Below are 24,799 nucleotides of genomic sequence, written 5' to 3'. Positions count from 1 at the left end.
GACAGACAAAGCAAAACAAATAGACTAATAATGACCAGTTTGTGTGTGGCAGATATCCACATAGCGTTAGCGTTAACCCTGTGTTCGCCTTGCCTGGTAGCATAGTGGCATCAGCATGCAGGGCTGCGCCTGGTGGGGTGGCACAGCCTGTGAATATAGAGTGGGCTCCCACAGCTTGAAGATTAGCGCTGAGTGCATTCAAGTCCATGTGTGAGGGCTGATTTCCAGGAAGAATAGCCCTTTATTGGGCCCCAAGTTGAATCCTGCTGCTTCCCTTTGGCCCAATAGAGCCTGCAGTAACTGACAGTCCTTTACAATCAGCCAACACTGGTGGAGGTTTTGGGGCTCTCTTTTTCACTCTTTTTTTCTTCAAAAGGATTGATTTTGAAATTACTCTTTCTCTGCCCAGTCTGTGTATGTGTGAGTATATTTGTGTGCATTCGTCCGTATATATGTGTGTGTGTGTGTGTATGTGTGTGCGCATGCTGGTGGGTGTTTGCATGTATGCACACACGCGCACGTGTTTGAATGCCAGTCTTGGCAATTGTCTTAATGGGATAACAGGAGACTATGGTTCCTCTTGGGGGGGATGGGGCTGTGGGAATGACATGGGAAAACACACACGCACGGTGCATTCATTGTATTACAGCTGTGTTGTTGGCTGATAGAAAGCAGAGGTGAAATGTTGCTCCATCCCAACACAACTCAGGTGTGTAAACATTCTTGCTGCACTTAGAGTTCAGGGCACCAGGAGTGTGTAAAAAACAGACACAGCACTAATCACCAAAGATACAACATTGTGCCATGTTTTAGTGTTGCAGTACACACACACTCATGAGCTTTTAGATCCCTTGTAGCCTAACCTTGCAGTGTTGTTGGTTATATCAGACAGTGCTAAGCTCCCTCTATTGAGCGCATTGAGAGAAGGTTCATTCAAGGAGAATAAAACGACGCAGATTACAAAGACTTTAATGGAATCGTAGGGGAGTTGCAATGCAGAGATGTTACCAGTAGGGGTCATCTGTGTCTATGGGAGCATTTAAGATCCAGTGGCTGTCAATCCTGGTCCTTAGGGCCCAGAGTGCTGCTGGTTTGCGACCATGCCAGCTAATTAATTACAATTAATTGCATTCACCTTGCATCCCAGGTGTAAATCTGTCCCTGATTAGCAGGCTGTAATGAAAACCAGCATCACTCTGAATGCTGAGGAGCATGACTGAGAACCATCAGTTTAGAAGGTAATTGATTTGATTCATTTGAATGGATGGTCAACAGCTAAATCAACAGCTTACACTCAATTTCCCCCCTAAATTCATTACTCATAACCATAATGCCTTTAATGTGCTGCTAAGATTGTCATGGAAATACTGCTTGAGTTAAGAATTCACATTTATCCCATTATTTTAAAATTAATCATTTAAAATATTTAATGTCACTAATGGACTTAAAGTCCTTTCAGTGTGATCTGGGGACAGAAGCTATACCATGCCCCTAAAAGAAAATAGCCCTAAGACTTTTTCCAGTTCTTTTGTAATGTAGATGTATCAAAATGTGATGTTTGAGACGAAATAAGCTGTCCTCATGAATTCAGTGGTGGTGAACTTTAAAGGTAAAAGATTGGGGTTACAGGTAAGAAGGAAGGTGAAATGGGTGAGCCAAAAATTATTTCTATCTCATTTCATTATAAGCTTCAAATGGATTTTACTTTTGACAAACTGATCTGAATACTTACTGCTTGCTGCTGCAGCATACTTGTAGCACTGACTTTGCCTTCTATGATTCCTTCACTACTGATGGGAGTTGGCAGAATGGGCATGTTGCACTGAGGCCCAATGCAGGTTTTCACCCCAACCTGACACAGGCACCTGATTTCATTTTCAGTCATTAGCACACCTCCAACCACAGAGGGAGGGACTAATTGGTGGAATCAGCTGGCTAATAATTAGTTGAAATGAAAACCTGCATACATTTAGGCTTTGAAGACACATGATTAAACAGCTACTGGTACAAACAGGGATGTGTCCGTATCATCAGAGATTTATTTTCTTCAGCTCACGGTGATGAAAATTTAAGAGTCAGGTTCCTTTTCTGAAACAAGATACATAACCAGGAAAAGCGCTCTCTATCAAAGTCACACAAACATTTCAGCATGCTCTTTCGCTGTCTCTCACTTTCACAATCACATTCAATTTCCTCGTGATGGTAGATGGACGGGTTTCTGATTTCCATGCCACCTCTAGACCCCCAGGGTATAATGGTCCCATTCACTATTCATTGTGCCAATGCTGAGATGTCATAAGTGAAATGACAGATTTAGAGGGTATCATATTTCCTCAGCTGATCAGCATTCCATCTAGGCGAAAGAATGATGAGAGACAGAGAGAGAGAGAGAGAGAGAGAGAGACCCATGGTGCACACGAGAAAATACTAACAGCTCCTGCAGGAAAAGGCTCAGAAAGTCTGATAGGTGCGCATGGAGACAGACAGATCTAATAATCGCTGAATGTATTAATTGCACATCGATTATAATATTATTGAGTCCCTATGAGAAATCATTGGGGGTGTCAGAGCATTACATTTGTCAATAGTGACACTGTAATCTAATCTTTGGCACTCCTGCCAAAAGAAATTAAGTAATGATTTGATCATAGTTTGATTTTTCTTTTGCCCTCTACCCAATGCATGCTTGGATAAGCTTCCGACTCCTGCAGTCATCATTAGGAATAAGTTGGTATGAAAAATGAATGAATGGTTCATCTCACAAAAGCAGCTATTAACCACCTGCCTCAACTGGATATATGAGAAATACTGCTCAGTCCTGTGTATGTGTGTGTGAGTGTGTGTATAACCAAGGTTCAATATGGGCCAACAGTTGACCATAAATGTGATGTATAACATTTTCATTTATAACATTTTTTTTCACTTGACACAACTCGCTGTCTCCGTTTATTTCAGCCTAATTTCTCTGCTGTTTCCTATCACTCTGTCTGTCTGCATCTCTCTCTCTCTGTTTCCTCTTTCTCCCACACATAATGCGGTAGCCATTGTAGATGTTAATCTTATATTAGTGCCTCAGTGTCCACTGCCGCCTCTTCTCTCTGAAATGTGCTTTTATGAGGGAACACTACAAAGCAGGTCATGTCCCGTGCTTTCAGACAGCCAAAAAATGGGGAAGAAGCGTGAATATTCTCAACATTTCCTTTCAGGGAAAAAGAAAAGGCTTTTCACTTTTGCATTTACCAATGCGATTAACAGTGAAAGTGTACAATGGCTGCATTTCTAATAGTTAGAAATAACTGTAGATCAAATAGACAGCTCAGTATCCTCCTCAACCGCTGTTGTTTTGTTTGCCCTTGTTGTAGACTATCTGATCTCTCTCTCTCCCTCTCCCTCTCTAACCCCTTAGGACTTTCAAACAGGCTGCTTTGCATGATAAGTAAAGATCCAGCTTTCATATGGCACAGTCAAACATGATGCGTAATGTTTGTCTTCTTTTGCTTTGCCTTGTCTACCCCGTCAGCTACTGATCTGCTGATTAAGGGATGTCTCATCAGTGGAACCGCTGATTAATTAGAAAGCCAGAGAGAGAGATTTTGTCAACAAAAAGAGCAAACCGGCTAAGCCGCCTGCATGAATAAACCAAACTAGATCAGAAAATGAGCAGCTTTTTCCTTGACACTTCAGACACTTTGTGCTTTCATGTCTGTCTGCTCCTGCTCATGCTGCGCCAGCGTTCACTTATCAGTGCCCGCAGGCCCTGTTTGTGTCACATTCTGAGTCATGTGATGTTAAGTTGTAAATGTCGTCTTTTAACAACACTCTTAAACATCAGAAAACCCTTGATCAGAATAGTCTAAATAATTCATTACATATTTCACATGACTTATTTGATCATAATGTTGAATAATGCCATTTAAAGGATAGTGTTTTTTGCTGCCTCTCTGGTAAAAGGCTATTAGACACTGAAGTGCTGTTATCCTGGCTGTGGTCTCTGATAGCATTAATATTCAGCATACCAATATCAGCCCTCTCTGTTCTATTGGCATGTGCCCGGGTGTTGCTGGCAGGTCTCACTCACTACTGGGTGGCCTGGTTGGTAGCTGCTCAGCGCTCCCCTCTTGGCAAGCAGGAAAAAAAACTATTGGACGCTCCGAGGAAAGCAGTAAGGTGGGGTCAGCGTGTGTGTGTGTGTCTGTGTATGGGTGCGTGTGTCTGTGTGTGTGCATGAGCTGTGCACATATAAAGTCTGTGAGACATAAATTATCAGCCATAATGTTCGCTGCTGTAGCCTAATACTTTCTATGACACCTATTGTTGTGGATGTAAATATTCTCCCTTGTTGCACCCTGCTAATTGTCCCATGGGGATAAATAAAGCTGAACTGAATTGATGCAGCGGATTGGCTGCAGTTAGTTTGTTGAACCTGAGTTTGGGATCTACTGAGCTGAGCTCTTTGTCTCCTATTTCCCCTCGCTCCTTTTCTCTACACTTTCCCTCTCAGTTTCTTTTTGTTGTTGTTGAAAATTGCGCATCAATGCAGTCTAAAGCTTTCTCAGTGAAGTGACCCGTGTTTGAATGTTCTCGGGGTGTTTTGTTGAATCGCTCAAACAAATTGCTGTTGATATGAAGATGTGGGGTGGTGTCTCTATTGAGACAGAGGTTTATACACTTTCAGCAGGCGCTGGCACCGCAAGGCCGATCTGGCTGCATTTATGACTTTGTCTTTGTCATTCAGTTTGGCTCTTTGCTTCCAGTGGGCGTAAATTCAAACATGTCAAAGATACATCCATGTCAAATGGAGTTTTTCAGAGGAATGACGAAATTCTTTCAAACTTCCACCTAAAGGGAAAGTGTTTGAATTGTTGGTATGTAGTCTGTGTGCCAATTACATTCAAAACCTCATAAAGCCTCTGCAAAATTCGATTTAATATTTATTTTCACTGCTGCATTATTTACTTCCATTTTGCAGTGTAATCTGTCCTTTGTGAATTATGAACACTCTGGATTCCTCCTTTTTTAGCTTGGTGAAAGGGCAGTCAGTGTATGGACTGTCATGTTTAATAGACAGTGTGCTGGCTTCCTGGAATCCACCCGAAAGTCAAGTTTGCTTGCTTATCAAGATTACAGGAAAAATCCATCCTAAAATACTTGGCTATGAGTCTTGCATGCCTGTGCCCTTTTACTGCTTGGTGGTGTGTTCTCTCATTCCTCTGGACAACCAGCTAAATCTAAGTGACACTGTAACACGATGTTGATTATATGTGCACTGCACTGCACGGTGTAATGGAGTGTGACAGAACATTTTTGTAGTATTTCAAACATCAACAGTAAATGTAGGTTTTGTTGTTATCCCTTCAGAGTCTGACTGGAAAGGCTAATGTGCACCTTCAGTTTTTAGCAGACAGATGTGTGGGAACAATGTCCATATAGGCAAAAGAAGACAAGATTCCTGCACACTGTGTTTAAAGTTGCACAGATTTACCTGATGAGGGTCTAAAGACAGAAATGTTGTATTCAATAAGGTTTATTGAAAGTTTCAGGACATTGTGCTGGAATTTTGTCTGCCTTCACCCTTTTCCTCCACTAACAGTAGTCTCAGTAGACCAGAATGCAATGCAGCTACATGTTGCCTTCTGAGTAAGTGATGTGGCATAGCAAGAAGTCTGGGAGGGCTCTCTGGGCTGTTGAAAGTTATTATGGAAAATTACAAAGTAAAATATGGGTAGACAAGAAAGATTGAGGAAAAGTGCACTCACCAAAAAAAAAAACTAAAATACAACACATCACAAAACAAGAGACCAGCAAGAGACCAACCAGAGGCTGGCTGGATTCTTCCTCACACATGCAAAACGTGTGCTGTGTATCAGAATGGTGTTCATGGAGCAACATGTGGGGAAAACATTCTAGCCACTGGTCAAAAGTGACATTAACTTTGTATTCATGAGTCTTAATAGTGAAAAACACAGGCACACTGTCTGCACTTCCACAGCAAGGAAAAAAATGTTATTGGAAGTCAACATTGTGGGCAATGACCTTCACGGGGCATCAAAAAGTGAATGGGCAGAACCAAACAGGCTCAAGTGCAACTAATTAATTTTGGTGAGTAGCTGATGAGGTTAAATGTGAAAAATGCCTGGCCAGAGGCATTTCAACAGCTCTTAAAAGAGCAACTGAACCCAAAAACCAGATCTCTGTGAAGCCTGCAATTTGAAAGCATTACTAAATGGAACTTAACAAAATGTCAATATTACACATACATCAAATGCAACATCACATTAAACTCTGTAAAGGCAAGAGGTTCCAAAGAGTGAATCCAGAGGGCTTCCCATTTTTGTGCCATAATTTCATCCTAACGTTTTCCATGCCAATGAGTAACAGTTTTTATAACTGTAAAATTATATTGTATAGATTCTGGGTTGACATCCAGCCATATAATTGTTATGTTAGCTGTTGGCTACCATGTAAATCAGGTGGACATTTAACACTGATACAGAGATTACATATTACAAGACTGTCACTGAAATTATGTGAGAGAAAGCATCAAGATCACATCATCATCATCGTCATCATTTGCTTTAAGTCTCTGTGTCGACAGGGGAGGATTTACTACCCTTTTCAGCAAAGTCTGGGTATCTGAATAAACTCAATAAGGCCTCAGACAGAACGTAATGTGCTAGAAGAACTTGTGCACGGTTTCTGGTCCAAATCCTTGTACTCAGCCAGCAAAACATCGTACAAGAGAGGTCAATGAATTATGTATTGCTGTCCAACAACTTCCTCTGCCATTTCTTTGAAATACTGAGTACTGAAGATGCTTAGCTGCCAAGAGTAAAACTCTGGTTGTAAGGTGCAGCTGTCAGGTGAGACTTGCTCTGAAAAAGAGCAAATGCTCTCTCAGCCTATCCTATCTTGCTAAAAAGGATTTTTTACAGACCCAACAAATTGGTCCAGACTCAAGCAAAGAACCTAGCAGCATTCACAAAAATAAAAAAAACAGTTATATAACATCATGTGATAAGAGAGGAGAAGAGACAGACAGCTTTTTCCCTCTTCCTCTAGTCAATTAAAGTCAAGTCAGGCTTATGTATGCAGCACTTCAGTGCAACTCTTTAGAAAGGTCACACGTACCTAAATCTACCTAATCAACAATTCATCAAACAATGTGATGTATTTCTGCAAGCAACCACATAAAACACAGCACAAGACACAACATGGCATGTTAGAAGACATAACCAGCTTGAAAATGACTCCCAAAAACCCTTCCTAGGAAAAAAAATTAAGTAAATCTTTGGTGGGCCCACTCATAGAGGGATGCACCACCAAGATAGCTGAATGTGCAATAAGTGTCAAGACAAATACTAAAATGGGAAATTATAATGAATTAACAAAGCAGACAAAAAGAAACCTGAGGATTGTACATTTGCCTGTGTGTGTTTCTCCCTTTTCTTTTCCGCTTCTCCTCTCTGTCTGTCCTCCCTTTTTCTACCCGTTCTTTTACTTCCTCTTGTCTCTGCCTCTAACTCATTTGTGTCACACGGTCCACCTATCTGTTTCCCTCACTCTCTCTCAATCACAGCACCTTGTAAAAGAGTGATGATAAGTATCCTAGCAACAGGCTTTTTCTGGTGTCCTAGCTGGGAATGATAGTGACTCGGTCCCTCTGGACTGTAACAACCAATGGGACAACAACTTTCTGGTCCCTTAGGAGCGGGACAGCCAATTACTGCTAAGCATCTTGGTCCTTCTGCAGTCGGTAGGCTGTGGAGAATGACCTGTTGCAGTCATGTCAACAGGCCAGAGTGAAAGGTTTTCCTTTATATTTTATGTGTCTTGGAAGTAACCTTCCTCACAAGCGTAGACACAGCTGGTTCCTTACTTTCCTAAAGTCAGAGAAGCTGGGCTCTGTCACTGGACCAGAAAATGATAAAATTTTATGCATCAGTCAAGTAGCGGTGCATTTGTCATGTCTATGATTATTGCTCTCCATGCAACACTTCTACAAGCAGAGCAGACAAACATTTTCCAGCGAGTGGGGAAACACATGCCTGTGACTCAGTTTCACACCTGCAAGGAACCATTTTGGTTCCACCCTCATCGAGCATTCCCATTCTGATAATGTTGTACCAGGCAACATAAAGAACTTGACTCTGCCTGAAAAGCACAGTGAATGTTTGCCAGCCGCTTTGGGTGGCCATACTTTTTATGCAAGGCACTTCCTTTTAGCCCCTAATGACGAGTGACCCTGATGTGAAGGGATTCTTAGAGACTAGGTCAGTCTTTTAGAGCCAGGGGAGTTCCTAGTGCACCAAGTCTATCACGCCTGGAAACCAGGCAATCAACTTGTGTATGAACAAACCCTACAAACCCCCTTTTTAAGCCCATAAGGAAACATTTGTTTTAGAAGCAGCATGGGTTATTAAGACTTTATGACGAGCCGATCATTCATCATCAGCCGAAGACGACTACAAACCGATGTTTTTAATGAGGAAATCCATCAGTATTGTGTGTTGGAGTGCATGGTGACTTTTAGAGGGGACAAAGGGTCTGTGAGTTGGTATTCTGAAGGCAAAGCCCCAGGGGCAACTGGATTGACAAAGGGAACAAGACTGGTGACATCAATTCATAAATCAACTGGGGTCGTTGCCTTTTATTGAAGATTAAGACTTGACTTCCCACAAACCTCCAACTAAACAACAGCAAAGGTAAAAGAAGCCTACTGGAAATTGTGATCTGATTTCTGAGACTGACATTTGCATATGGGCCATTTGTACTTTTGATAACATCTTTATTAATAAGCTACCAAGGTGAAATTAAGCCATATTAGTGAGACAAGCTGTCTGAAAACCATAGATTGTTAAGTATCTAGAGAAATATCTTAGAGCACACACACTGTGTCAGGATTTAATTCTGACATTCACCTCCAAAAGCTGCAAAAGTGCATTAGAAAAGTGCATTAGAAAATTCTGTCACTGACTGTCAACTTGTCTGCTGCAGTATAGACAGGTTAATTGCCAGTACAGCTATTATGAACTGTGTCATAAGAATGCAGGAATCCATAAAACCAACATAAACCCAATTTGGGAGAAAAGGTTTGAAAACATTCACCATCAAACCCATAAAACACCATAAAACGAATAGCCTGGGTTCCACAGCTATAAAGAGGTAACCATAACTACTACTGGCAGGATTATCATCTGAAAAATAATATTAATTAACATTTGCATTCTTTTTTTTAATTATTATTATTACAGTGGCGTGCTGCTCCCGGTAATAAGCCACTTGAGGCTGTGCTTTACATTGATTTTAAATGAATGGGGTTTTAAGCTCGTTGCTGAAACTTACATCCACTCAACTTTTTTTCTCTCTCGTGGTTCGCCCGTCTCTCCATCTCACCCTGCTCTCTCTACCGTGGTAACGCTGGACTGAGAGCTACATTGGCCACCACATGGCTTTTATCCAAGTAGAGGCGCTTGAGAGTAGACCGCTTGGAGAGTGGGAGCGCAGTCGCACGTTATCCATCGCCTGGTGCAAGATACCGTCACTCTGCCACCTCTGGGATCTTCCTTTATATAGACAAGAGACCGAACAAAACCACTTCACTCAAAGCGGACCCGCATTTTTCCTCTTTTTCTTCTTACCCCCGCTCTCTTCTCTCGCCCCCGGGTCAGGCTTAACCGTCCCTTGTTTTGTAAAGCTGATTGTTAGCGCGCATCATCGCGGGAGCCAAAAAGAGGTTTGCCACTTGTTCCATTGGAGATCGGTGAGTAGACCGCAGCTCAACTTGCATGTCTTTTTTTCCGACCGCGGCGATCGCAGCCTCCTGTCTCTGCATGTACAATTGCATCTTACTTGATCTGGTATTTGATGCCTTCGTGTTGGGACTGTGCAGGGGACTGGACCGGACTGATTGCTTTTCACACACATATCAACAAGTTATTTTGTGGAAAACGCTGCATCATAAGCTGCATGCAGAGCAGTAGGACAGCTTGCATGGAAGTTAGTGGTTTAGCTGTCCTGAGAGCTTGTTGTGATTTTTCCACACAAATATCCCCATTCCTAAACATGCATTCTATTCTACTCTATTCTAGTCTCTTCTTATTTTCCAGAAGTAAAGTGAATAGTTAATGGAGTGGTGTTGTTGGCTCCACTCTGCTCCTCTCCTCCCTCCCATTAACATGTATGAATGGTAATAGGGCCACGTTGCTGCATAATCACTGAAAATTAATGAAAATTAATTGGAATGCTTTCAATTGATTTGAACCTTTGAGTTAAGTCTGGAGTGTCCGATGGGCGGGGATTTGCTCTGTTGGGGACAGTCCTATTGATTCTGTTGTGCCAGGGAAGATGTATAAATCCCAGAAAAGTCATTCAGTCCGTTTAAAGGTCTGATTATGAGGTCACATCCTTTTATCATCTGTTCATGTGTCTTTTTGTGTCTCAGCAGGCTGTTGGAGAGTCATGACAGCCGAGAAGAGCGGGCCTGTTATAAACGGTAAACCAGAGGATGGCAGAGATCCGGAAGGGTCCAGCTCCAGCCTGGACAAAGGGGAGTACAACGAGAGAGGCCACTGGAACAACAAGATTGAGTTTGTCCTGTCTGTGGCTGGAGAGATCATTGGACTGGGCAACGTCTGGAGGTTCCCGTACCTCTGCTACAAGAATGGAGGAGGTAAGGCAGGTTGCTTTACCTCTGTTACAAAAATGGAGCTGGCAAGACGGTTTATATTACCTGGGCTGTTGGAATGGATGTAAATCAGATTGTGCACCATAGAATGGAGGTCAGGAGACAGTTTCCTTTGTCTGAAATGTGGAAGTATAAAACAGGACAACATTGAATAAGGTGGGATGGGTTGTTTTAAAAGGAAAAATTCAAGATTCTGTCAAATATTTATTCTACTATGAGGCATGTCAGAGAGCTTTCAAGGATGCATGATGCAAGAGGAGTTTCCTAACATCTATTCTGTTGTCCCTGATCGTTTCATCCATTACACACAATCACTTCTGTGATTATAAAATGATATTATTAAAAAGATGAGACAGTAAGACAGGTTCCTCTGTTATAAAAGTGGACAGTTAAGACAGGCTCTCTCATTAACCAACACAATATACATCCACATCTGTGCACATTGTACTGCACTGTATGTGTGTGGCATCATTCTGTGTACTTTCATCGCTATTTTGTGTATAGTTCCTTCCAAATGGTGCTCCGAAGTTTGTTTTTTCCTCTACCTTACCTCAAGTTTTGATGATTTGCCTGACTACCTTTCCACTGTAGATCAGCAGCATGCATATTTTTTTAATTGGTGCATATTCTTATTGCCCCCCTGTTTCTGTGTGCGTGAAGGTGCATTCTTCGTTCCGTATGTCATCTTCTTTGTGTGCTGCGGTATCCCCGTGTTCTTCCTGGAGACCGCCCTGGGTCAGTTCACCAGTGAGGGAGGGATCACCTGCTGGAGGAAGGTCTGCCCGCTGTTTGAGGGTGAGAACACGCTCGCCTTATCTCTTATGTGTGGACGTGTTTTAAGGAGAGCAGGCAGTCCACACTTTGAATTATTAAGTTGTGCTTAGATGAATGGAAAGTAAAGAGGGACAAAGTGAGGGTCAGCAGGGGCACACACACACACACACACATATATACATATAGCACTCCAATTACAGATTCCATTTAAAGCAGACTATAAAAGCTGTTTTTTGGTCCTTTGCTTGCCTTTTTAAGGACCGTTCAATGGATATTATCAAATCACTTTGCAGTGATTATCTTTGTTCACTGTATTTTCCCATTGTAGCTGATCTGTGGCTGCTAAATAAAACAACATTAATCATTTCTTCTTCTTTCACCTCTTAATCTTTGATTTTTTCAGGTATTGGCTATGCAACCCAGGTGATTGAAGCTCATCTAAATGTGTACTATGTGGTGATCCTCGCCTGGGCCATCTTCTACCTCTTCAACTGCTTCACCACTGAGCTGCCTTGGGCTGGCTGCGGGCACTACTGGAATACAGGTGAGAGGGGGAACAGAGAATTGAGTGAAGGGACGGACAGTGCATTCTTTTTGCAAACATAAGTTGTAATGTGCATCCCTCTCTCAGGGAATAAAGAAAATAAAATGTTTTTCCTCCCATACTCCACATTGTTTGAACTACTGACCCCAATCTGAAGCGGATTTGAAGTGATGCATTGCAATCCACAGTGTTATACCTGCACCTCCTGTACACCTGCAGCATTCTCTGAAGTATAATCACAAGATATTGTGTATCCACAAAGAACTATGTTGACTGCTATGGATGATTTCTGAGACTGACATTTGCATGCAGGCTATTTGTACATTTGATATCATCTTTATTAATAAGCTGCCAAGGTGAAATTAAGCCAAATTAGTGAAGCTTGTTGTCTGAAAACCATTGATTGTTTAGTATCAAGATTAATTTTTTAGAAGATTTGAAGTGATGAATTGCAATATACAGTGCTATACCTACGCCTCCTGTACACCTGCAGCAGTGTCTGGAGTATAATAACAAGACATTGTGTATCCACAGAGAACTGTGTTGACTACTATGGAGAAAATGCCACCAACATCACAAATCCCAACGCGACCTCTCCTGTCATGGAGTTCTGGGAGTGAGTACATCTTTTATTCATCATTGTCTTTCTCCTGCATTTGCAAGAGTTTACTCATGCGTAGCGGAAGTTAGATGGAGGGAAAGCTAGAAACTTGAAAATAATATTACTAAAAAAAAAAAAAAAGCTTGAGCTTAAGCATTACACCCTTTGTTGTGGCTTAGTTTCACATTCCAACACATTCCACATTGATGGTTTTCATCTCTAAGACAATATATGATGTATTGATGGATCATTACTTATCCTGTCACACAAGGGGGAGACTGTTAGTGTAGGTGGTCTTGAGCTTGTCAAACCTACACAGTTAGTGCCAATCTCTCCGCTATAATTGAAAATTTGAGCTGCTGACAGCTCCAGTAGTCTCTTTCACTGTCCCTTCTAACCTTTCCCCCAATAATTAGTCAGGCCTTTTCATATTTCTGTGTCAACGGGCCTTGGTGGGCCAGCTGTCTCCCAGCTAGAGCCATGTGTGTGGCAGCAGATCAGGCCTTGTCAGTGTGTTATGCTGACCACACTTCATGTCTCGCTGCCAGAGGCCCCATTTACACTGCTGCCTCAAATCTGATTTTTTTTTAACCAATGTGAAAAATAGTTCAGTCTCTTAATTGATCTGTAAACAGATCAGTTCAGGAGTTTGTGTATTTTGGCGTGTGTAAACCACAATTAAAAGAGATTAGCATTATAACAACGATGGAAACAACAGATTTGAGCTGGCAATATAAACCCAACCAGAGAGAAAGGCATGCCCAAAGGAAATGGCCAAAGGTCCAACCACCATGTTGCTGGCAAATTAACAACTGACCAGGCCCAGGCGGATAAACTGTGCCAAGATACTCTGTCATGCTTTCTACTGTATGTACAGCGCAAACAAACATCAGAGCTGTGAGCTCAAGCTGCAGTTTGTCGTCTGTGTGTGGAGCCTTTCTGCCAGGGCTCCAGATATGATGTTCAGTGCATGGATTTATCATAACCATATTCTGGAAAACAAGCATAAAACATCTTTATACATTATTGTTATACACAATATATTTTGCACAGACATATAGATGCAAAAACACAATGAGGACAGATAAACACACACTTGCAATAAGAATACATCAACCATTAGAACTAGTGTCACATTAAGACTTCTGAAATTTCCATTATTGAGCTCAATGTCAATGATCTAAGCATTGTAAGCAGTAGGAACAAAATTTACTTAGTTTAGCCACTCATAAAGTTATTATGTTAGTTCTCTTTCTTTTGCTCCCTGCCATTGCTTTTTATTCTTTGATATAAAGAAACACTATTAATGAAGTTATCTAATTTATAATGCAATACTTTTTGATCCCTATAAAAGAATTTTATTCTTACTTCCTCTGCTCTTGGGAGGTCAGAGGTCAGGGTCAGCCAGTAGTGGGGATCCTCTTCAGACTGAGCTCTTCTTAAATTATTCATTAATGTAGAAATGAGGAGTTCTGTGGGAATTTACTTTTTCCCATCTACTTTGTTTTCCAGTGGTGTTTGTGGTTTTCTCTATTTTTCTAAAACAAGAACGAAGAAGGTAACAAAGAAGAAGGAAAATGCTAAATATCTAGTTTGTGAAAATGACCTACATGTAAACATGAATTGTCTAAGGCCTGGTGACACTGCTGTGGTGAGGTAGACGACTCCTGTCTTCTGCCGATTGTCGTCTTGCCTCCAACTGCACCCACGCTGAACCCCGAAGAACCACAGTGGATGTCGGTCTCGAGCTCCGACACTGACACCATCACACTCACGTGGAAAGTCACACATTCACAAATATGGCGTACATGCACAAACATGCACACGTACACATAAAAACATGCGCCAGTATATTTACATGCATAGGTGTTCACATCCTGCCCTCTCCACGGACCAGGGAGGCAGAGAGGAGGGGTTGTGTTGGACCTAGCTGGTGGCCGGCCACCAAGAACATGTCACTATGATCAATGGCTGGTCAGGAGCTTTGGGGGTGAACTCAGAGGCAAAGCGTTGGCAGCACCGTTGTAGCTCTGTGGCTCTCTCTTCTCTTCCTCCCTCTATGCTGTTGCCTGGCGATGATTCAACAAACAGGAAATACGCTGTTGATTCACCGCCGCTGACAACCTGTGATGTCATTATCACTGATAAACTGCCCTGTATTTCACTACCACACCATTGCACCTGTAGGCACTGTATTACTCTTTTTTTTTAGTGTTAACAGTGCAGGCCTACACTAATACCTCAATAATCATTAACATGCCACAACACACCAAATTTTTGCCGCTGCAAGCCATAGCAACATAAAGTCAGTCTGCAGGAGCCAGAGGTGTTGTGAGTTTAATGAAAATATGTTTTAGAACAAATCATTTTACAGCTATATCAAAGTCTACCATTACATCAAAAATAGACCAGTGTCGCGTGCTCAAAGCTGGGCAGGGCAGTGAGGAGATGAGGTAGTGCATGGGTGGAAAGCTAATGTTTTTTGAAGGTGTGCTCAAAAAGCAGACATTATATCATGCAGGATTCTATTTATATACAGCAACCTCAAGCAGGTATTTATTTTTCATCATTCTCTCTCTCTCTCTCTCTCTCTGTGTGTACAGTAGCTGCATTTGCATTAAAACACTCCATATAGGAGCATCAGCTAAATGTGCTGCAGATTAATCTCATATCCTCTGTGGAGATCCTGTTCATTATGTGTGCTGCAGTGCTGCTCATTCTCCATGAGGAATTGTTTTGAACATCGTACAACGCTGCTTTGGGATAGATGCACACCAAAGGGTCTCCTGAAGTGGCTTCTACTGTATGTGCCTCAAAAGCATTAGCTAAATGCCTAAAATATAAATCTAAATAAGTAACGAGTTTTGCTCTGTGTCTCCGGGCCAAAACAGACGCAGAGTGCTGAAGATATCAGATGGCATCGAGCACATTGGGGGGATGCGCTGGGAGCTGGCCATGTGTCTGGCCCTGGCCTGGTTCATCTGCTACTTCTGCATCTGGAAGGGGCCCAAGTCTACTGGCAAGGTAAGACAGAGCAATGCATGTTTACTATCATCAGTGTGTGTGGGAACGGTCTCTGTTGTGCTTGAATGAGAATGTGTGTTGAGACAAGCGATGATAAGAGAGTTAACCTTGAGCTTTCTTGAGATCCTTCCACTGTTTTCATATCAGGACTGTCGACAGCCATGTTTTCAATCCTGGTCACCCAACATTTGGTGAAAAACGGTGTTGTAAATAGCATGAAAGGAGAAAAATATATTTTCCCACCAAGAAAACATGATGGAGGCACAACTACAAACAGGAAGTAGCTTGACATTGAGATACAGTAGCATGCTGGAAAGTAAAAGCGTTGTGATTGGGGTGGTAAATGGGTATAAAATGGGTGTATACGTAAGGCAGCAACAACCTCCTGGACTCAGCTCATGTCAAAATGTTTTCCACTGTGAGCTGACTACATATATTTTAGGGAAAGACTTACCCTTAACCCCAAAATGCAGGTGTACCTGACTGACTAGTCTGCAATTATTTCTCCCTGACGCTCAGGGAAAACATACACACCTACAAAAGACCTGCATTCCTCCCAATTCATGTGCATGAATTGTAAATAATAGTGGCATATATCCAAAAGGAAGCAGGTCATGTACAACCTATAATAAGGTTAAGTGTGAAATTGGACTCAGGGTCTGCTTGCTAAAAAGGGATACAGAGAATGTATCCCTTTTTCAGCTACGAATCGGGCTGAACCTTACCCTTAACCAAAGTTATTTGATTTGCCTAAACCTAATCATGACAGTCATAACAGTTTCATTTGACAAATGGTGGAGGAATATAATGAGAAATGTAATATTCACTTGATTTGTGTCCACGACATCTGCATGTCACAGTTTGTGCTCATTTCACAAATGGGCATGAAGACTGTGAGACTGTCTGGCATTGTCTCACTGTCTTTTCATTGGATTGTGTTACAGTTTTCAGTGTAAGGACTTGTCTTGAGACTGGCATTTGTCTGTGTGAGTTCGTGCATGCATGTGTGTGTTAGTTTGCCATTACTCCCAACATTTTTTAGTGTAGCAGTCTCTATTCTCCTCTCGTCATTTGAAGACAAACAAAAAAGAATAATCCAGTCCAATGAAATTGCTCCAGCCTAAAGCGCTTTGTTCCCTTTTAGCCTAAAGAGCTCTTTTGCAGGAAGCCATATGCATTTCCCCTTGCAAAAAAGTAGACAAAAGGAGGTCTCTGCAACCCCCTCACACCATTCTGCCTTTCCTCCTATCCCCCGTCCATTCTAATGTCCTCCCTGAGACTCCAGCAGCAGTCAGGAAACTGCACCTCTGCTTCCACACTCAGCAGCCCCTAAGTAACTCCTCACAGATTCAATGAGCCAGAATGAGCAGGGAGATAGAGAGATGAAGATGGAGAGACAAAGAGACAGAAAAACAGAGTGAGAGAGGAGACAGAGAGTAGAGAGAGAGCAGGGGAAAGAGATGTGTGAGGAAAAATTAATGGGTTCACTTTCTACATGACGAGGAAAAAAACGACCAGGCAGCAATGCCTATATCTCCCTGAAGTGTCTTTTGTGTGGCAGTGAAGTAAGAGCGAAGAATGCTTCTTCATGGCTGGGCTTTAGCAGCCGGTCCAAGATTGATTCCTGTATTCACTGGAGGAAAGGAGAGCGTTCATGAGGAGCATGCAGAGTATACCCTCAGCCCCTCCTCTGTAGCCTCTCTCTCTCCCTCTCCTTCTCTTCCTCGTCTGCTATGAGAAATTACCACAGATCACTAGCCGTAAGAGAGAGATGCTTTCTTCTGCAGAGAGCCCACAGACCATTCAGTTCCCCCTCCGCTAAGCTGTTTGCTTTGTGAGCCATGTTTGCCAGCCATTCTCACATTTAAGCCCTCCTGTTAGATTTACGACAAGGCAGGGGTGAGTTTGACCAGTAAATTTGGGGTGGCTTAAACGTACTCCCGTGGCGAGCTGGAGGGAGTACGCAGAGCATCAAAAGTTCATGGAGAGATGGAATATATTCCTTTTCATCCCCAGAGAGGGGGGGTGAGAAAGAGAGTGAGAGAGAGAGAGAGGAGAGAGAAACTAGGATGGTTTAGGATGTGTAATCGTTTTATTTGACTAATTGAAGGAGGGATGAATTAGGCAGAAGACAAGTTTTCCCACACTCTCCCTGTAGGCCATACAAGGATTAACAGAGTTTAGACTGGACAGTTTCACCGTTCAAACACTGCCTTGTTTAAGATTTTCTTTCCTGAACTCTATTTCAAGTAACCAATGTTGGACCTCTCAGGAATTTTCCGACTGGGATAATCAAGTTTACCTTGATTGCTAATCTAGCTTGCTGTTTCAAATGCATAGGCAGAATGTCTTCAAATTCAAAACCATAATTTTGCTTTATTACAGCACACGTCTATGAAGAGTTTACTTATATATTTGAAAAACCAAACCTGCATTGTGCCAGATGCTTTGCACGGCCCTGGCTTGACTCGACTTGGCCAGTAAGAAGCATTTTAACAGTCGCAGTCACACTTGTGTCCCAGCATTGTGAGCGTGAACTGAACTCTGGAGTGAGATTAACGAGCTCACTGCATCAAGTGCTGCAAGCTAGACACAAAATATTTGTTCCCCCAACAACACAGCAGCTTCCTTTCATGACCATTCATGAAACTGCTACTTCAAGTACAGTACGATGACCTTGGTCACATGGGTAATTGGAGTGTGTGTGTGTGTGTGTGCGTGTGTTGTACGCTCAAGCAAGTATTTGCAAGTGTTCCAGTTTATGTGTGTGTGTGTGTGTGTGTCTGTGTCTATGTACACACCCGTTTGTTGTGAATGAAGTTCTTGTATGTGTGAGTGTGTGTGTACTCATGCACTTCTGTGCATGTTTCGAAGAGCAGCACATTTTCCCACACTGCCAGCATCACTCCTCTGGGCTCCTCCTGTTTAAGAGAAGGGGCCAGAAGAGCCTTCTTTTCTTTTCAGTCTCTTGGCCTGGCTCTGCTCTGTCCTGTTCTGTTCTGTCCTCAATTGGACTTTGACTGGATGCCAACAAGCCAGGGGATGTACGTTGCCCGCCGCTGCCTTCCAAGAGGCCAGGGTCTTTGTTCAAGGGGTTTCTAAGAGCCTTGAGATGTTGAGCACAATTCTGCAAAGCTTGAATAGTTCCATAAAGGAGGAGTGTTGGTTTGAGGGTTAGAGAGCGCTAGCCACTGTAACACAGGTATGGTTTTGTGACTTTCACTGGCGTGCAGTTGACTCCAGTACTGTGTGTGATATCCCACCTGTTTCCTATTGGTGTGTCCTTAACCTGGAGTCCTGGGTAACACTAAAGCTAGTGTAATTTATTACAACATTATTGTTACCAAGTGTTTCCCACAGGATGGCAGTTTACTTGTGGCAGTGGCTGCTTTAGGAAAGGGATTTGGTTTCAATAGACTTGATCACTTGATCTTACCTACAGTGAGAGGACTTTATTCAGGGGAACACAAATGTTAATGCCTCAGCTTTTTTTTTAAGATTCTTTTTTTTTTTTTTTTGGCATTTCTGTTTTGTTTTGGTTTTTTGGTGTTTGATATTAACCCTATGAAGCCATTTGTATCATATATGATACACATTATCAAATAACACATTCCATTTTCAGTTTAATCAATACTTGACCAAAATACTGTTGTATACCTTTGGACACTTCCCCTGTTCACCCTGTATCATACCATTGGCACTTCAAGTACTGTCATATATGATACAACAGAAAAACCGTATGTAATAACATATTTTTTGAAAAATCTCTTTTTTTTTTCTTATTTATTTATTTTTTTTTTTTTACATTTTGTTATAGGACTGAATAAAGGGTTCAGCTTCAAAAAATTTGAATTTTCTGCCAATTCTTTCATAGTTCAGGCTTTATAGGGTTAACTTGGGTGATTGAAACAAACAAATCAGCTATCAGGGATGGGCTGAGTCTGTTGCCAGGGGTTTTTTTTGTTTGTTTTTGTTTGTTTTGTTTTTGTTTTGATGATTTTTTGAGCAATAGAAGTAGCGTAGCTCCTTAAACGGAAAGTTCAGTGCATAGGTTGTGTGCGGTTCAGTAACAGAGTTAGAGCAGACCCCCCACCACCCAGCAGATATATCGCCAGTCGTCACTTGTTGGGCTGATGGTTGGCGTTAGGACAACTTTGACATGTCGCCCAACCTTAGTATGCACCTTACCATGTGAGCCAAAAGTGCGCCCCTTAACTCTTAATCTTAAAGTTGAGCAGTTTTATGTATCTCCAGTCAAAGGTGCACTGTGGAAAGTTTTAGATGAGGACTTTGAGACTCAACCGACAAAAACTGGGGAATAAGCAGGCAATTTATCTATGAGAATTTATGAGTTTGACCAAGTTTGTCAGCTGAGTCTCACTTAATTCAACCCTCACCAGTTTTGCGTTGTACAACTTTAAAATAATAATAATAAAAAAAAAAATACTGAGGCGTGCAATTTAAAGTTTTATTTTTACGTGACTCTGTTGGGTTGAGTGAAATGCCTCTGTCCACTGATGGTTGCCTCGGCAAATGACAGACATGATGTGATGCGCATGTACGGCGGAGTGCAAGAGATCAGTTCAGATCAGACTGGCCAAGTTTTGATGGTGGCCGTACTGGTATTGTGCTTCATCAGTCCAACCAAAATGGACACACGCCAGAGATCATGAAGCTTGAAAAAGGTTCCCTTGATGTATAAGGATTGTTAAGATGGTAGGGCTGTTGTGGCTCACATCATTTTGACGATCACATCCACCACCTCTGTTCCTGGCTCGTTTTAGATTTTTTTTTCTCTCTGTCTGTCTTTCTGTCTTTTGTTCTTTCGCTGTTTGTGTGTATGTGTATGTGTGGCTGTGTATGCGCCAATGGTAGTGCCAGCAGCAACCCCCCTCCCAGTCTTCCTCCTCCTCATCATCTTTGTCCTCTTCTGTCTCTCTCTGCATGTACTCCACTCTCTCAGTCTGGATGTGTGTGGTCTGAGTTTGACCACAGCAGCTGGAAACTTTTATTACTGTATGCCTGAACAAAACCTGGCTTCTCACCACTGGCACTAAGCAGTAGTTTGTTGAATGGACTGTAAGGAAAACACACAGCACCATCAGCCTCTTCCCAGCATCTTCATCCTCTCTCTTCTCTAAAGTCTTTCAAACCAAAGTTTTTTTTTTCTGTACTGCAGTAAAACACCTTTCACTGCAATCTATCCTGCAGCAGTCCTGCAGGATAGATTGTAGATTTCATCTTACAGAGGAACAGCAGTGCCTCGAATCAGAGTAGGAGGTTGACTTGGTTACAGCCTTATATTGCTCAGCATTAGCTACTGTTGGCAGGCTCTTCCCTTTGCACGACTAATTTTGCTTTGAATTTATTCTGTAATTCATTATGCCAGTTATGTAAGCAAATACCACAGCAAGTTCTGACAGCTCAGTGTTAACTGTGTTCTTTTGCAGTGTGGATTTGAGTTAACTTTCTGAATGTGTGCATGTGTGTGTCCCCAGGTTGTGTATGTGACAGCCACATTTCCCTATGTCATGCTGTTGATCCTGCTAATCAGAGGAGTAACGCTGCCAGGAGCCTACGATGGCATCAAGTTCTACCTCTACCCGGACATCTCCCGTCTCTCAGACCCTCAGGTAGGCTCATAACCACAGTATCAATATGGCTCGTTTTCCATTACATGGCATCACCTCTACTCTCTTCAGATCTACCTGCTTTTTTTTTCCATTAGGTAAAAGTTTGGATTAGTATCTGGTACTGAATATTACTTTTGGAATCACCCCCGCTGATGTTCCAGTTGAGCTGCTTGAACAACTTAAATGTGACATGAAATGCTGCAGACTGATTGATCAGAGTGAAATTAAGCAGCGTAGCCCCTCACGACCAGGACATGCAAAAAGCAAGACTCGCAAAACTTGTGTCATATTTGTTAATCTATCTATCTAAAAAAATATTTTTTGTTGTGAATCCCTTAGTTATAGCCATTTCAAGTTGGTTTTGTTTGTTGTTGTCGTTGTTGTTGTTGTTGTTGTTTTAATTAAAAACTCATGTGGGGCTCTGGTAGACCAGTGTGACTTCTGCTGTGTGGAGATACTATGTGCAAACAAAAGTGGAAAACGAAATCCAGAAGTAACTGGCAACGAAAGTGAGTAGAACAGAGACGATAAGAGCAGATACTGTGTAATGGAAAGCACCTTATACTCCGTGTACACCACAGTATAGTGTGCCCAGCACTGACGCACTGTGTGATCAGCCAGTTCTTCTCAGAGTTGACTCACTGTACACACTTGCAAAAATTCCAGTGTTCTTTGTTTTTGTTTCAAATGACCTTTGAATCTCTTTATATCCCCACACACGTAATTATCATCAAGTTACCTACCAGTCAGACAGCTGTGCAAACATGCAAATAGCTGACAGCTAGCTGTTATGGATGCACATGTGAGATGCATGTATGGAACTTGACTGATGGTCAAAACATGTGGAAACTCCTGTGTTTGTTACTGCCATATGCACTGTACCTTATCACACCAATCTCATGTTTCTCCAACTGTCAAACTAGTTTCCCTTCCTAACTAATCAGTTAAGCCGGTAGTTTCACCGTCCTTAATGCTGCGTTCATCAAGACTGAAATGTGACCATGTTATAATTTTGTTAATATTTAATGGAATTGTATTGTGATTGAGTCTACATGGTCCACATTCAATCATGGTGAATGTAAGTGTAATGCAGGACGGACTCGGGGTGGGCAGGGTCTGCAGTGGCTGCCACTTTAATTATGCATGCTCCCCAGGTTGTGTCATTTTATCAGGTGGTAAAGCAAAACAGGTAGCAGCTGCCAGGGGGACAGGTGGTGTTGTTGTTCAGTGCTACTGGGGACCAGCCGTTTTATACATCTATCAGTGTTACTGTAGGACAGCATATTGTTTCCCAAAGCACTTATCCATCAAACAGCTGCTAATTGGACCACTTGATGGACACTCTGACAGCTGTTTCCCACTTGAATGATTCCTCTATGGAATAAGAAAAAGTGCAACACCAGGCGGATACTGCATCCACATTTGTAATAAACATGGTACAGGGTGGCATTTGTGCATTTCATTCTGGTGGCAGTCATAGTGTCGCTTACAGTGGAGCCAAGATTGTGACAGCAGTGCTCCAACTTCCTGCTGGTGATGAGATGATCTGGGGTCAGGTAAATAACCAGCCTCAAAACCCACAGGGCTTCAGCGATCAGGATTTGAGGCTAATAGAGGTGACTCATTACCATATAAACTCATACAGAGACGTGTGTATGTGTGCACAAGCACACACACACACACACACACACACACACACACACACACACACACACACACACACAAATACGGAGCAGACTCCTTGACCTCGTCTGGAAAAGACAGACGGACTGGGTCGCTAGGCAACAGTGCGCCAGAAAATGTCAGTGGATGTGGTGTCATGACAACGTGAATAGAGAAAAAGAGTTTGAGTGAGAGAGAGTAAGAGGGAAACAGTGTATAGATGGATGGATGGGTGGATGGATCAATAGATAGATAGATAGATACAACATTACACAACACTTCACCACAAGGATTATGTGATGATAGCACAAATTATACAGGCCACATTCAGCTGTCCATAAAGAGAAAAGGTTAGTTAACATTGAAGTGGTATGGTTAAAGTTAAGGTTAGATTTTGGCAACTAAAGCAGTTTGATTAATGTTGGGGTAATGTTTTGGCTGTGGTTAGATAAGAACATTTTTCCTAAAAATTAGGATTTTGCTCAGAGTAGAAAGCTTCTTGCCACGAGCTGAGAATTGAACCAGGGTTGCGAATGGGATCTGTCACTCTCACCAAAGCAGGCGAGAGCCCCAGATCACACTCATTTCACCAAATGTGAGGAGACCAGAATCCTGTCTGAGCAATTATCATGAAGTCCTGTCCAATCTGAACACCTGTTTCACACTCTGCCTGGCACCAGCCAGTCCAGGGATAAAATGCCATGAATCTGGTAATAAGGCATATCGAAGCTACAGAACTAACTAGATATTCGATCAATCACTACAGCTTCACAGACAGACCACTCAGTCTGTTTCACACTGCCTTTTTGGCAAGACAGCTCCATGTGGTGAGTGAAAAGAAAGTACAGTGGGGTGCTGTAATCATAATTTGGACTGTGTACTGCGGTTAATCAGATGAGTTTTGTTCAGGTTGGCAAAGCGGGTTCATGTGGTAAAATAAACCCCAGAACCCAAACTCTTCCAGAACTAGTTAACTGGATTGTTTTTTCATTGACTTCATGTCTGTGTTTTAGAGAGTATTTGATACGATTTTGATCAGGTGTCATAGTTTCCAAGGTCATGACCCTCACTAAAGTACCACAACATGTTTCATTTTGAATGTTGAAATCAAAACCAATGAAAAAAATAAAGGTTTTATACGATAGTTGAATCTGTCTATGGATATTCTCATTTATCCAGGTCATCGTTCTCTTTGGGCAAATTGAATTGTCGGCAACTGGACTTGTATTTGTCTTAGGAAGACGTCAGACTAGTCGTCAGACCAGTTGCCTATGATTCAGTTTGCCCAAAGAGATAGTTTAATCTGTACTTATACCAATCTTAGATGCGATTCACTATTAAGTTGTCACCGTGTCCTACGATAAAAGCAGTTTGTGTTGTAACACCAATGTTAGTCTGTGTTTTTGTCTTTGACTGACTCCTCCACTGCTGTGCAGTGAGATGGTTGTAGCATGTGTGAATTTAGTAAAGACAGGCACAGATAGACGGAAGGGGGGAAATAGAGAGGGGGAGGTAAACAGAGACAGAGGCACAGATTGAAGGAGGAGGGTGATAAAGAAGTGCTGCTGTTTGGCAGAGGAAGACATTACTTCTGACACCAATGTTAAATTAGCTTCCTCAAGGACAATCGGGGTTCTGTTCTGCTCCCCAGGCTGTGTGGAGCGGCGTTTCCCTGTGTGTTAGCCTTTTCTTTTACCCCCCAGGACCTCATCATGCCTCCCTTGTTCTCTGTTTTCCTATACATTTCTCCGTCTCTCCCCACTTCTCACCCTCTGTCCCTCTGCGATGCCTCACACAACACTCCTCCCTCCCTCCCTTTCCTCAGATGTGCTCCCCAAATATTCATTACCCCTCCCTGTTATCGCTTCAGGCACAAG

General features: G+C 42.2%; 1 protein-coding gene across 2 annotated transcripts in view; it reads left to right on the top strand.

The window, feature by feature from the left end:
• The first annotated feature begins 1,186 nt into the window (after positions 1–1,186).
• The window catches only part of LOC115358868 (sodium- and chloride-dependent GABA transporter 3-like), a 38,765-nt gene continuing 15,152 nt past the window's right edge, over positions 1,187–24,799 (top strand). The window contains exons 1-7 of one of the 2 annotated variants that reach the window (XR_003928210.1): positions 1,187–1,238; positions 10,442–10,669; positions 11,345–11,479; positions 11,862–12,002; positions 12,537–12,618; positions 15,495–15,627; positions 21,126–21,260. Coding sequence is in view for 1 of the 2 variants with exons in the window: in XM_030050966.1 (XP_029906826.1) it covers positions 10,459–10,669; positions 11,345–11,479; positions 11,862–12,002; positions 12,537–12,618; positions 15,495–15,627; positions 21,126–21,260 (837 nt within the window). In the remaining variant the exon portion in view is untranslated. Of the gene's footprint in view, positions 1,239–9,504; positions 9,761–10,441; positions 10,670–11,344; positions 11,480–11,861; positions 12,003–12,536; positions 12,619–15,494; positions 15,628–21,125; positions 21,261–24,799 lie in introns of those variants that run through there. The other variant, XM_030050966.1, reaches the window with a different exon arrangement.

The sequence above is a fragment of the Myripristis murdjan genome, chromosome 5 (assembly GCF_902150065.1).
Source record: "Myripristis murdjan chromosome 5, fMyrMur1.1, whole genome shotgun sequence".
Classification (NCBI taxonomy): Eukaryota; Metazoa; Chordata; class Actinopteri; order Holocentriformes; family Holocentridae; genus Myripristis; species Myripristis murdjan.
The sequence above is the reverse complement of the archived record's forward strand: the minus strand, read 5'-3'. Positions and strand labels throughout refer to the sequence as shown.